The sequence below is a fragment of the Capricornis sumatraensis genome, chromosome 12 (assembly GCF_032405125.1).
Source record: "Capricornis sumatraensis isolate serow.1 chromosome 12, serow.2, whole genome shotgun sequence".
NCBI classification, from domain to species: domain Eukaryota; kingdom Metazoa; phylum Chordata; class Mammalia; order Artiodactyla; family Bovidae; genus Capricornis; species Capricornis sumatraensis.
In genome coordinates, this window is record NC_091080.1 from 94923968 (window position 1) to 94937178 (window position 13211).

Consider the following 13211-nt stretch of genomic DNA (forward strand, 5'->3'; position numbering starts at 1 on the left):
TGAAGCTGGCTAGCTTCCTGCAGCTTTCCTTTCTTCAAGTTCTTGATTTTAACACAGCCCAATTTTTGCATATTTTTCTTTATCATGAGAGTATTTTGTTTTATTATATATTTTAAAGAAATACGTTTTAAAAATCCTAGTTCATGAAAACACTCTCCTATCAAAGGGGTCAGCACAGTTCCTCTGTAAAGGGACAGGTTTGGAGGGCCCGTAGCTGAGAATCCACCGCTGAGTCCTGGCTAGAGCAGCAGAGAAGCTGTAGAGAATTGGAAGTTAGTGGGCAGAAATGTGTGCCAATAAAGCTTTATTGACAAAAGCAGAGGCACATCACAGTGGGCCCACTGCCTAGAGTGTTGCCTTATCTTCCAAATGCTTTATAGATCACCTTTAGATTCAGACATGGGCTCTGTTGGAGCTAAGAGCATGTGCTGTGTGAGCTGGAGTCAGATTCCCCACCTCTGTAGTGCAGAGATGGCACAGGGGTGACTGCCCCAGGGGATGTGCTCCAGTGTAAGAGACGCTTCTGCCGTCTCAGTGTGTGGGTCTGTGTCGGGGGGACAGCAGGCAGCAAGGGCCGAGGTTCCAATACCACCACATGCCCTAAGAGCAGCGCTTCACACAACAACCATTATCAATTAATCCGTACTATCCGAAAAACAAGAAACGCAAACAAATATTACAGATCTTCTATTTAAAAAACAAAAACACTGAGCTCCACTCAGACCACAGCTGGGAGGTGTCTTGCAGCCTGTGGCTCTGAGCTGGCCGTAAGCTTTTTCTTGGCCGTAGTTAGAACAACCCTTGGCGCCCAGTGGAAGTCTGTGTAAACCACGTTAGGAAACAGATTGGGCCTCGCTCTCCCTGGAGGGAAGATGAACCCGCGGTGGTCAGACGGCTCCGAGAGCTGGCCCCCACCTGTGTCTGTGGCGTCTCGTCCCGGAGCTCAGCGTGTGTCCTGTCTGCTCTCTGGCCGTCCTGGCCTCTGTGAGAGAGGGGGCGGCCAGGTGCAGGCTCCTAGCTGACTGGGGGAATATTCCAGAAGAACATTCCAGAGCCGTCTCCAGAGTAGATGAAAACCAGAGCGCTCGGCGGGAATGCTGCGGTGCCAGGGCTGAGAGGTGGCTCAGCCCGAGTGGCTTTGGGCTCCCGAGGTGGCCCGTGGTCAGATGGTGAGCAACAGGGGGTCCCCTGTGGAGCATGGGCAGGACTGTGCTTGCCCCCTATTTCTCAGAGCCATGCTGGCCAGCTCCAGGAGGCTGTGGGTGGCGGGCAAGACCTGAGCAGATGGCACCCCGACACTTGGCTGCCTGCCTACCAGCTTCAGGACACACTTTGGGCTTTGGTGTCTGAAAAAATAAACAATCTTACTTTTGAGAAAAAAGTCTGTCTATTATAAAAGCAGAATCCACTTTGGGGATGGAGTCAAGCCAGCAGGTGCTGGAGATGCCCCCTGCAGCCCATGCTGTGATGGTGCCCACAGTCCTGGGCGTGTCCTGCTGCGGCTACAAGCCGCCCGCTCGGTCTCCCGTGGGTCCCACGCGTTCCCCATGGCCGCCCCCCCCACCCCGCCCCCTACTCCTGGAGCCCGAGCGCGAGGCCCCACCCACTTCACCTCCTGCAGACCCGGCTCACTGCCCGGCCCCTCAAAATGAGGAAACAGGCTCCCGGCTTAACCGGGGAGCCGAGGCTGGGGGGGCGTGTCCGGGAGCCGCGGGGCTGACCTGCCGTACTTCCAGCCCCGCCGGCGGGCGCTGGCGCGGCCTCTTCCAGTGAAGCGGCTTGTCCCCACCAGCGCGACCTCGGGCAGCAGCAGCGGGGTGACGGCCCGCTGCGAAGCAGCAAGGAGCGGACACCGCCAACACAGAGCTAGAAAGGTTCTGTAAATATTTTATTTTTCCATAGTTTTAAGTCAGAAAGCAGCAGCCGGTGATAAAAATAACAGAGTTCTTTTCCCGGGTCGGCTCAGGCGGCGCTGAGGCTAGTCCTCTATGTACACGTATGTTACAGGCGGGGAGGGAGGCCCCGAGGGGCTCGGCGGAGGGTTCAGTGTCTCCGGCGCGGGCGCGGGCGCCGCGCTTCGCGGCCTAGCGGAGGCTGCGGCGTGCGTGGGGCGGGGCGTCTGCGGCCCGGAAGCCTAGGCGGCGGGCTCGACGGGAGGGCAGGAGTGGGACGTGATGTCGCTGTGCTTGTAGGCGGCCTCGTCCAGGTCCAGCGCCTTCCGGTTGACCTCCAGCGTCATGCAGCCGCGGTAGAAGGCCGTGACCGGAGCCGAGGTCACGGGCACATCTGGGCCGCGGGGAAAGAGCAAGCGCGTCTTAGCGGGTGAGCCGCCCGGAGTCTGGGCGCCCCGCCGCGTCTCCGGCAAAGCGTCGAGCCCCGGGGGGCAGCAGACGCCTGCCACCAGGCTTGGCACGGCACCACGGCACCCCGACCCCACAGGAGGGCACACATAGTCGCATCCATTAAATATTATCTCCTCGTCCCGAATGAGCCATGCCTAGGGCTTCCAGGCTCTCTTATCCTCTTCAGAGCTGTTTACTAAAACTAAATGCGGTTGGAGTCTGGCGGCCGAGACACGTGGAGGCCCGCCGGAGCGGAGGAAGGCCCAGCCTCTCCCACCTCCCCTGCGCTGCTGGGATGCCACCTCCGGATGCGGCGGGGGCAGGCTCACCCGGCCTGCTGCCCGGGCAGCTGGACACCAGGCCTCGGGGGCAGGCACTGGAGCAACCTGGCTCCCCGTGTGGCCATGGGCTGGCCCTCTCCGCCAGCCTTGGCCAGACCCACCATCTGATTCCCATGGGGGGTGTTCCTGGAAGGTGTGGGGTGGGGGACAGCTTCAGGCCGATGTTTGTCCCCCTGAGTGTGCTGTCAGCCTGACCCCAGAGCAGCTGGGCCAGGGCCGATGTGCGCAGGCGATGCTGCTACAGGCTGGCTCCGCCCGCCTCCCTTCCCTACACAGCGCCCGGCCCTGCCTGGGGGAGCGAGTCGGGGCCCCTACCTGGCAGCCCCCCGATGAAGGTGCGCACGGAGCCCTCCAGGTGTCTCCCGAGGACGGCCAGCCGCTCCTGCAGCCCGGCTGGGCTCACTTCACCCTGGCCCTGGGTACCGTCCACCTCCAGCATGGCTCTGTCCTTATTCACAGAGATGGTCACCACGTGCTCCTGGCCGTCGCAGACCTTGATCTCCATCAGGACCAAGGTGACGCCCTCCACGGCCAGGACGACCAGCTGTGGGGAGAGACACAGCTGACTGGGGCGGACGGGCTGGTGGCCACGTGCCCGTGGGCCCTCCTGTCCTGACGAGGCCCATGGGTCTCCCGTGGGTAGGGTCACTTATGGCCAGAGCGTGACAAGAACACGGTTTCTACACGTGTGAATGACGGGGAGCTGGACCCCCTCCAACGTGATTGAGGACCAACATACAGAGCTGCGTGTCCCCGGGTGGGACGTGGAGGAAACACGCTCCGGCCACAGGGCCACACATGCATCGGCCTGGGCAGAGGTGACCGGGGCTCCCACTGTGTCTGCGACCGGGACTCAGGGCAGAGCTGCCCCTTGCACATGGCGCTGCCACAGAAGCAGCAGAGAGGGGCCAAGCCTGGGTCCGTGCCCATCAGCTCGCAGCCACAGTAAAGAGGGGAGCTGATGGCTCCTGCAGGTGGGCTGACGTGGGGAACACACCCCTCATGGGACAGAGGCAGGAGAATAAACCCATTTCCACTGCTCTTGCCTGTTCTCTAAGAAGGCAGCCGGCACGGGGACGAGTGACAGTCGGGGGTGGGGTGGGGACTCTATGGAGGTGACGGCGGCCTGGCCAGGGGCGGATACTCAGAGCACTGCCTGCCTCCAGGGGCGGCCGGTGAGGGTGTGGGCCTGTTTGCACACTCACACACGTCATTTGTGAGCAAAATCATTCGGCTTAAATACAAGCGGTTAATTCAGATTACACCGCTGGGGGGGCAGGACGGTCTCCCCACTGCACAGCCAGCCTGCGGGACTCAAGCACCGTCCCTGAGCCACCAGAGGCCATTGAGACACTGCTGAGAGGTGGGCGCTGGAAGCTCGAGGGCGAGAGGTGGTGCTGAGCTTCGCGGCGGCTCCGCCTCAGAGCAAGGGGGGTGGGGGGGAGCAGGCAGCAGCCTGCGGTACCTGCTTCTTGAGCTTCTTGGTGGAGTGGTAGTCGACCAGCGCCACGGAGAGGGCCACGGCCTGGCGGTCGCCCACCAGCGCGAACAGCACCCCGGTGTCCGCGGCGGGGCGGACCCGAGCCACGGCCTCCACTGCCCAAGTGGTCTTCATCCCGCTGGCCGGGGACGTCCGCGCTGCAAGGAAGGCTGCGCATCACCAGGCGGTCCAGATGGCGCGGCGGAGGGGCGGCGGGAAGCCGGTAGGTCGGGGCCCAGTGGCCCGGCCGTCAGGAACTGACAGGGGGCCCGGCGCCGGACTCCTGAGGCCCCAGCCCGCCGAGAATGGCCACCTGGCCACTCCCCAAGAACCCGTTTGAGCGGCCACCGGCCGCCCCACCCAGTCCGGCCGGGCCCACCCCCTGGGCGCCTGACTCCCCGCCCCCAGGACAGGAATGGGGCGGGGCTCAGCCCGCCCACCCTCCGCACAGGCTCAGCCCCACAAACGGAAGGACCGGGAAGGGCTGGGAAGGCAGTGAAGACGGCTGGACACCGCGTCCAGTCTTCCTCCCCGAGCCACGCCTTTCCGCTCTAATCGACGCTCCGCGGGCCCGGCGCCACCTACACGACACGCGTTACAGGTCACGGTAGGCATGTGTGGGCGACAAGCCGCCTGCGCGGGTCATGTATGTCATCCAGAGCAGCCTTGGTAGCCGTGCTGGGTCCGGGGCTCAGACGCGAACACCACGTCGCGATCTCTGCGGGGTCCCCGGCGGAGGTGGGGGGAGGGGCCTGGCTGCCAGAGGCGAGTTTGAGGGGCCAGCGCCTCAGCTCTCCTGGGAGGTTTCCTCGGGTGCCAGGGGGTTACCCGCGTGCCCCTTGCCCAGTGGCTTCTGGGGCTTTAAGACCCGCTGAGTCCAGATCTTCGGCCTGCCGCCGAGAACGGTGCCTGTAACTCCTGACACGTCCCTTGTGTGTCGTAAGGAGGACAGGACGGCCCACCCCGACCGCCGTGCGGCTCTCATAACCTGCAGATCTGAGCCCTGCAGCCAAGCGGGCACACAGGCAGTGGGGCTGTGCCGCAAGTGTGTTGCGCCTGACACTAACCGCCACGAGGATGCCCCCGGTCTGCGCGCACAGAAGCAAGGGCTGAAGGGGCGGTGTGTGCTCCAAACGAGCTGCAGTCAGGAGTGAAGGGTTCTCCTTGGGCAACCTGGTGGCGCTCGTGACAGGTAAAGCCAAGAAGAGATGGGAAGGGGGGAGCAGGTCCCATCTCTGCCCTGGACAGACCGTCCCCACACTTGGGCCACGCAGGGCGGTGAGGGTTGCGTGTGCACCTTTAACCGTGACAGGCTCGGAGTCTGGAAGCAGAGGCGCTGGGGCATGCCGGGCGGGGGGTGAGGCACACCTTGCCGCCCCGAGGAAAGAGGCTCACGGGTCCGTGTGCCGTGTCTCCCAGGCCGTGACACACAGCCGCCCAACATCCTCACGTCAAAGGCCACCAAGGCCACGAGCCCGGGCACAGCAGTGCCTCCTGGGGGCAGAGGTTAGCTCTGGCCCTGCTGGAGGAAATCTGGGGAAATCCTGAGGCCAGACTCAAACAGAACTGCTGTGCCCCCCACCCCCACGGTCCACACCGTGCAGGCCAACCCCTCAGGGCAGACGCGGCCACAGTTCCAAACTGGAACATTCACTCATTTCACGTAAAGCTGACGTCTAGGTGCCCACTCGTCAGCGTGCAAGGATGACTGATTTAAACTGTTTCTTAATACTAAAGAGGAAGAGGTCGTAGGAATTAAAGGCCCTGCTTTACAGAAGCGGGAGGGACTCTGGGCAAACCGCCATCCCCTGCAGCCACCCTGACCCCTGGCTGCCCGCCCTGCCTGCCCCCCTCTTACTGGGGTCACAGAAAAGCTCCTCTATAGCTTCTGCAGCTGCTGGAAAAGCCTCAGTTCTCTGAGGCACAGTTGCAGCTGGGGCCTCGGGCCTTTCCGCCAGGGGCCTCTCCCCATCTCTTCCTGCTGAGGCTGGAGTACTGGATTCCTGGTGGTTCAGCCCCTCGGCCCACAGCGCTGTGGCCGCAGATGCGCTCCAGAACCTTCCTGGAAGCTCCCGCCTCAAGCCCAGCGTCCCCTGCCTCAGGCACAGGCCCTCCGCCGTCTCATTCTCCCCGCAACCCAGCGCCCGGGCTGGCCATCCCTCAGGTGCTTGCCTGGGGGGCACTGGGCGCTGCTGCTGTTCCGGGGAATCTGGGCCAGAAGGCTGAGCACAGCCATCCCCTGGCAGGAGCGGAGACTCACCGTAATCCAGGTGGAAGAAGGCAAACCCGCTCCCGGGGAAGAAGGACCCCCTCTCGGCCACGGAGAAGCACTGCATCTTGGTGTTCGCCCTGACCGTGTCCTGGACGGCGGTGTCCTCGCCGTCCAGCCAGTGCCAGCTCCTCAGGCAGCCGTCCAGACGTGGGTTCATCTGGTGAGACAGAGACCCCAGCAGCTCCCTGGTGCCGCCCGTCCTACGGCGCCCTGCTGGTCACGCACGTGGCAATCCACCGCCCGCGGGAATGGACTCTGCTGAGGGCAGTCGTTCTGCCCTGGACCCATTCAGGGCCGTCCCCACCCCCGCCTGCGCCCGGTCCCCCTCAGCTGGCAGGCACGGGGCACCCAGTCCCCCCTCGGCTGGCAGGCACGGGGCACCCGGTCCCCCCTCGGCTGGCAGGCGCGGGGCACCCGGTCCCCGCTCGGCTGGCAGGCGCGGGGCGCCCGGTCCCCCCTCGGCTGGCAGGCGCGGGGCGCCCGGTCCCCCCTCGGCTGGCAGGCACGGGGACGTGCTCACGCCTGTGCTCACGCCAGGCCCCCGGAGCACGGCTCCAGCTCAGCCGCACCTGCCACAGCTCTGAGCAGGTCGGGCCAGCCCAGCCTCGTCTGGAAAACCAGGAGAGCCTCCGGGGTGTGGATAGCCCTCAGCCCTCGGGGTGGGGGGACGTGCTGTGACACTGCCCCCACTCGGAGCCTCAGCGTGTGGACTCTTGTCTCCTGCCCGCTGTGGAAACCCAACTCGGAGCCAGGGGCTCACTGCGGGTGAAAAGGGACAGGACTCTGAGAAACGACCAACACTGATCTCTCATCAGGTCTTACTTCCCCTACGGGAACCCCAACAGCGTCAACAACCCAAAATGTTCTTGGGGACTGCCCACAAAAAGTGTTAAAAAATAAGTTCATTGTTCTTTCTGTGAGAGGATAATATTGTGATTTATCTCCTCTCCAAAGTAGACATTTCCATTATTGATTCAGACGAAACCGCAAATGAGTCTCGTAGAAAGAGACAGCAAGGTAGGTGAGATAGCTGCACCGGTGGCTAATTATATTCTAGAGATGTCCGCCTTTTCCCAGATCCTTTGCCAGACCTGGTCAGCGTGTTAACTGTCCTCCTCCCCCACCCAGGGCTCAGACCCTGGGGACTGAGGATGTGGTCTCTGTCCTCCGCAGCCCCCTGGGCTCAGACCCCAGGGATGAAGGGGAGTGCTTACAGAATGCACGAGGTCTTTCTCCTGGAAGGGGATGCCCCCCACGGTCAGGTTCAGATGGTACAGTCCTCTGTCCAGCTGGAACAGGTCCCCGGCCACAGCGATCTTCATCACATCGTCCTTGTTCACCTTGATTACCAGGTTCCGCTCGAGCTCCTCAACAGAGATCTGAGGAGCACAGGCGCCATGAGGCGGGCGTGCAGCTCCTGAAGGGGGGCCCAAGCTGGCGTACCAGCTCCCATCACCACATGGGCCAGGAGACCCCCAGCCTCGGGGGTCCAGGTTCACCACCTACACCACCTCCCTGGCATCCACGGTGTGGCTCAGGCCCCGCCAACTCCCCCAGGGGGCCGCTCCACCCCCTCGTCCCCCTCCCTGCGAGGGAGCCTCCCCTCCCCATCTCTGGCCCTTAGCCATCTCAAGCCTGAGCCAGGGAGCTGCTTCAGGAGCCTGGGGTCACCGCCCCTGCGCATCAGCCCGGGGTTCTCTGCTCCGCCCTGGTCCTTCACCTCTCTGCCCTCAGCTGCGCATGTTTAGGCGGGAGCACAGCTTCTACCCGGGCATTTCCTGCAGTGGGGCAGTGCCTGGCGCAGACCGGATGCTGAGTGAGCACATGAATTCTCTGTAAAACTCCCCCCTCTCCCCTGCTCTCCTTGTAGGAGAGTTTAAAGCCGGTCACTCTGTGTTCGGTGCGTCTTCCTCAGCCCCAGTAGCCCCTGGCTTCCTTTTCGGCTCCAGTGGAGAAACATCCAGGTGCGGGGTCTGAGTTTGCTGAGGAGGCAAAGTCGGGGGCGGGGGGTCTGGCGGGCGCCAGAGAGCAGGCAGGTCGTCGTGGAGCCGGGTGTGTCTTGAGGTGGGCGGGGTGCTAGGGCCACGCACCCGCTGGCTGTGCCTCCCCCAGCCCCACTGCCCGGCAGAGTCCCGGCAGCTCTCAGCCTCCTTGTGCACCTCGAGCTCGGAGCAGCGGGCCCCCATGTGTGGAGCATCCTCAACCCCGGGGACAGCTTCCCGGCAGAGCGACTGTCTCATCTGGCCCTTTGCAGAAGGCCGCCTCCTGCTGTCGTGACGATGCTTGGGGTTTAAGAGTCTAGGAGTGGAGGAGCTGGACCCACTGATGGGATGGAAACACTAGCAAACGTCCACAGTGCTTTTATTCGTGGAGGCCAGGGCAACTTTTTCCATTTTATCTTTGCTTAGAAAGGAGAAAAGAATGCTTTTCTCATTTCTCTTTCAAGCACTTACTTCTAAAAGCCCAGTGCTAACAGTTTGGGAGGAAGCCCGCGTGTCACAGGCCACTTTGCTCCAGGCATCGTGGTACCGACAGAGCCGACGGCCGAAGGCCAGGCCCTGGGCGATCAGGGCGCCTCCATCGAGGGGCAGCCGAGTGTGAGCCCTGGAGGTCAGCAGGATGGGAGCGGGCCCGGAGGCAGAGCCCGGGATGGTGTTGTGAGTCACGGCCGACCCTGACCCCCACTGACAGCATGAGGCGGCGAGGCAGGCACCCAGACCTCGGCCCGTTCTCAGCCTTGGGGCAGCTGATGGTCTGAACTGGAGGGTCCTTGGGGACGGGAGCCCTGTGTGCTGCAGGGGCCCAGTGGCCCTCCTGGCCTCAATCCAGCGGCCTGGAGCCCCCACCCATCGTTGTGACAAACAGAAGCGTCTCCAGACAGAGCCAGGTGGCCCCAGTGGAGCTGGTCCACTGAGGACTGTGGTCCCGGCAGTGGAAGCGCAGCTCAGCTTCTGCGATGAGATAACGCCCGTCACGGTGCAGGCTTCCTGCCGGAGCCGCCCTGCTGGAGCCGTGCCTGCTGACCATTGAGGGAGTGTACGTGAGCATCGCGGGGTCCTGGGCAGGGCTGCGGGGGCCCCACTCACCGTCTGCCATGAGCCATGGTTGATGACGGGCCCGCTGCTGGTGACGCGGCCCACGCCCTGGTAGCGGAGCTGCAGCTCCAGCCGGCCAGCCCGCAGGCCCAGCATGATCCAGGTGCTGTCCTGGTGGCCTCCAGCGAAGAACAGGATGCCCTCGGGGTCGAAGGTCCTGAAGTCGAACTCAGCCACCAGTCTGCGGGCCAGCGGGAGCAAAAGGGTCACCGTAAGCTGTGGCCTGTGTCCCTGCCCGGCCTCAGGAAGCGCCAGGTGGGCAGGCTGGGAGCCGTCGGCACGCTGATGCTGGCAGTGAGTCGCTGGGCAGGGAAGGCCGACACCAGCCTTGAGACCCACGTGGCTGTGCTGGGCGGCAGGTGCCCCGACCGGGCAGCCTCGTGCCCATGTCCCCTCGGGGCCGGATGCCCTCCCACCCTCTCACCTCGTGGGCTGCAGCCGTTTGAAGAGCAGTTTGATCACGGGCATTGCGCTGAACATGCGGCCCAGGTGCAGGGAGTTCACGCTCTTGGCCACGTTGAAGGGGACGCAGGGCAGGATGTCCTGTCGGGGCGGGGGTCGCGGCTGTCAGGTGGGGGCGCCGAAACCCCAGGGCCCTGCCGCCCCGCCCGCCACGCAGGGCTACCTCGCACGTGCTCATGTCCCGGGACAGCTTCAGGCCCCCGCGCCCGTCGCAGTGGCAGGTGTAGCTCCCGGGGGAGTTGACGCAGGCCTGCTCACAGCGCTGCTCCGCGCACTCGTCCATGTCTGCGACCACAAGGGAGCCCCTGAGCCCACGGGGCTGCCAGAGCCTGCCCCCATGACACCTCAGTGGATGCGAGGCCCAGCGTGGAGCCCTGTGTGGCCCAGGTGCACGGCTCCCACCCGGCTCCTTCCTGGGGACACAGCTGTGTGCTTGGATGGCAGCCCTCAGCACGGCCAGGTCGGCACACACAGGCCACCAGGCTCACGGTTCAGGCGTGGGTTTGTGCCCAGGACAGTGGCCAGGGTGGGGGAGCCGGGATGGCCTGGGGGGTTGGGGAGGCAGGCTGGGACCACCCATCTCCTTCCTCGTAGAGGGGCAGCCACAGGCCCCAGGCAGGGAGGTGGTGGGAGGCACCGTGGCTGTCTGGGCCCCTGGACGTGGCTGGGCCAGCTGCACTGGGGAGCAGGAGAGAAGGTAGCTGCCCAAGAGCCGGGGCCCCGCCTGCCGCCTCCCTGTGTCTCTGGGGAGGGGCCAGTCGCACAAGAGGCAGGCGTCACGTCACACGCGTGCAGGTGCAGCAGGGGCCACAGCGCATGTATGGTGAGACGGGAGCCACGTGTGTGCAGGTGAGTCAGGGGCCATGTCGCGTGCGTGCAGGTGAGGCAGGGGCCACGTCGCGTGTGTGGTGAGGCAGGGGCCACGTCGCGTGCGTGCAGGTGAGGCAGGGGCCACGTCGCGTGTGTGGTGAGGCAGGGGCCACGTCGTGTGTGTGGTGAGGCAGGGGCCACGTCGAGTGCGTTCAGGTGAGTCGGGCCACGTCGCAGGTGTGCAGGTGAGGCAGGGGCCACGTCGAGTGCGTGCAGGTGAGTCAGAGGCCACGTCGCGTGCGTGCAGGTGAGTCAGAGGCCACGTCGCGTGCGTGCAGGTGAGTCAGAGGCCACGTCGCGTGCGTGCAGGTGAGTCAGAGGCCACGTCGCGTGCGTGCAGGTGAGTCAGAGGCCACGTCGCGTGCGTGCAGGTGAGGCAGGGGCCACGTCGCGTGCGTGCAGGTGAGGCAGGGGCCACGTCGTGTGTGTGGTGAGGCAGGGACTACGTCACATGCGTGCAGGTACTCAGATCCTCTGGGGAGCACGCAGCACACAGCGCTTCCTGGAGCGTGGCACCCTGTGCGTGCCTGTGTGTCCCGAGTGGCCTCAGGTGGGTACCTCGGCAGCCCTTCTCCTGCGAGCTGAACACGTAGCCCTCGTCGCAGATGCAGGAGTAGGAGCCCGGCAGATTCTGGCACCGCGCCGCCCCGCAGGCGCCCGCGTCCACACATTCGTCTATGTCTGCAGGAAAAACCAGCTGCGTCAGGTCCACCAGGCGTACTGGCGGCCGGCCTGGAAGGAGCTGCTGCCGGCTGGCCAGGAACTGCGGAGGGGCGGCCAGCTCTGTGGGAGGAGCCCAGCCTTGCCTGGCGGAGTCAGTGCCGCGTCCTCCTCCCCCCCTCTCCTCCCCCTCCCACCGTCCATCCCCTCCCCCCCCCCCCCCCGCTGTCTCTCCCCTTCCTTCTAACCATTGGGTTTTCAGCCCCAGCCCAGAAGCAGGTCTGGGGGCGGGTGGGGAGTTTCTGATCGGGGCCTGGCTGAGAAGCCTGATTCCTGTCGCTGTAGAGCTCTGGCTGGGCCGGTGGCACAGAGTTGTTGCCGAATCCAAATGACAGCAGGCCAGGAAGGTAAAAAGGTGCTTCCGGGGCCTTTTAACCTGAAGCCCCACCCCGCATCCCCAGAGTTCCCCCGACCACCAGGCTGACTGCATGGGCCTCACACTGAGGTCTGCCCGAGGAAAACCAGCACCACAGCCACAGTCAGTGACTGTCCGGGGTCGTCCTGAGGCTCCTTCCCCTCTGCCACGTGGACAAACCAGTATCAACAGGAGAAGCCTGCAGCCAAGAGCTGGTTCCTAAGGAGACAGAGGGAATTTCTAGAAAGTGCAGCTGGTACTTCAAATAAGAGCTGCCCGCGAAGACTCAGAGCTGCTCCCGACTCTGTCACAAGCGCAGCTCGGCAAACATGGGCTTTCAGACGTGGAAACTAAGGTTCCTCCCAGAGACAGCGGGAGTGATGCACGTGCTCCCCGCAGGGAGCCTGTGAACCTGCGGGGCCCCCGCTGTCAGGGCTGATCTGCACTGAGCTGCCCAGCCCACAGGCACTGCAGGAGCCAGGCTGGGCCGAGCCCACGTGGGCAGGGCTGGCAGTGGGTCCAGGTCCAGACCAGCCCCAGCTATTCAGGGGCGGGAGGTGCCAAGCGGAGCCCCCAGGCGGGCAGGCACCACGCTCACACTGGGGGCCCTGGGCGGGTACCCCACACCGGGCTGTCAGCTGCCGAAACTTCACCACAGTCGTAGGGGAAGCTTACAGCCCACCCAGCGGTCTTGCTCGACCGAACTGGCTCCGTGAAAGCCCACGATGAGCGACGATGGCCCCTGGGTGGCCCCGTCGGCAGCCGAGAAAGTGCCCAGAGACTCGTCTGCAAGGGCTGGGCAGCACTTCAGAGCAGACCCCAGGAGCCCAGCCCGCAGGCACAGGGTCCCCACCCCCTCGCGCTCAGCATCTCAGGGCTGACCACAGAGGACATGATGAGAAGGTGCCTCACTGCAGGGATCCTAAGGAATCGGTGACGCCAAGGCGCAGGGCCTGCCCTGCTGCCCTGCAGTCAGGGATGCGGGATGCTGGGGTTCACTCAGAGCCAGAGGTTGCCTCACCCCTGGGTGGTCTGCGAGGCCGACCAGAGGTTCAAAGCCACCCCTCGGGGTTTCCCGAAGAGGGCGCCTTCTCCGGGCGGCGCCAGTGCCTGAGGCACCACACGCACAGCACAGGGCTCCCCTAGAGTCTGAGCCCTGCAGTCTGGGCCGGCCCGCGGGACTGCCCTGGAAGCTGCGGGCACAGGAGAGGCTGAGCCAGAGTAGAGAAGGGCTCCGGGAGAAGCGGGGGAGAAGCCCTTGGGTTCCTGAGCAC

At 64.4% G+C, this 13211-nt stretch overlaps 1 protein-coding gene across 1 annotated transcript in view; it reads right to left on the reverse strand.

The window, feature by feature from the left end:
* Positions 1-1913: 1913 nt before the first annotated feature.
* The window catches only part of GAS6 (growth arrest specific 6), a 31539-nt gene continuing 20241 nt past the window's right edge, over positions 1914-13211 (reverse strand). The window contains exons 7-15 of the mRNA XM_068984385.1: positions 11421-11543; positions 10156-10277; positions 9955-10073; positions 9522-9711; positions 7650-7814; positions 6424-6592; positions 4149-4321; positions 2999-3227; positions 1914-2286 (exon numbers count right to left, since the gene is read on the reverse strand). Coding sequence (XP_068840486.1) covers positions 2135-2286; positions 2999-3227; positions 4149-4321; positions 6424-6592; positions 7650-7814; positions 9522-9711; positions 9955-10073; positions 10156-10277; positions 11421-11543 — 1442 coding nt within the window. The 3' untranslated portion in view covers positions 1914-2134. The remainder of the gene's footprint in view (positions 2287-2998; positions 3228-4148; positions 4322-6423; positions 6593-7649; positions 7815-9521; positions 9712-9954; positions 10074-10155; positions 10278-11420; positions 11544-13211) is intronic.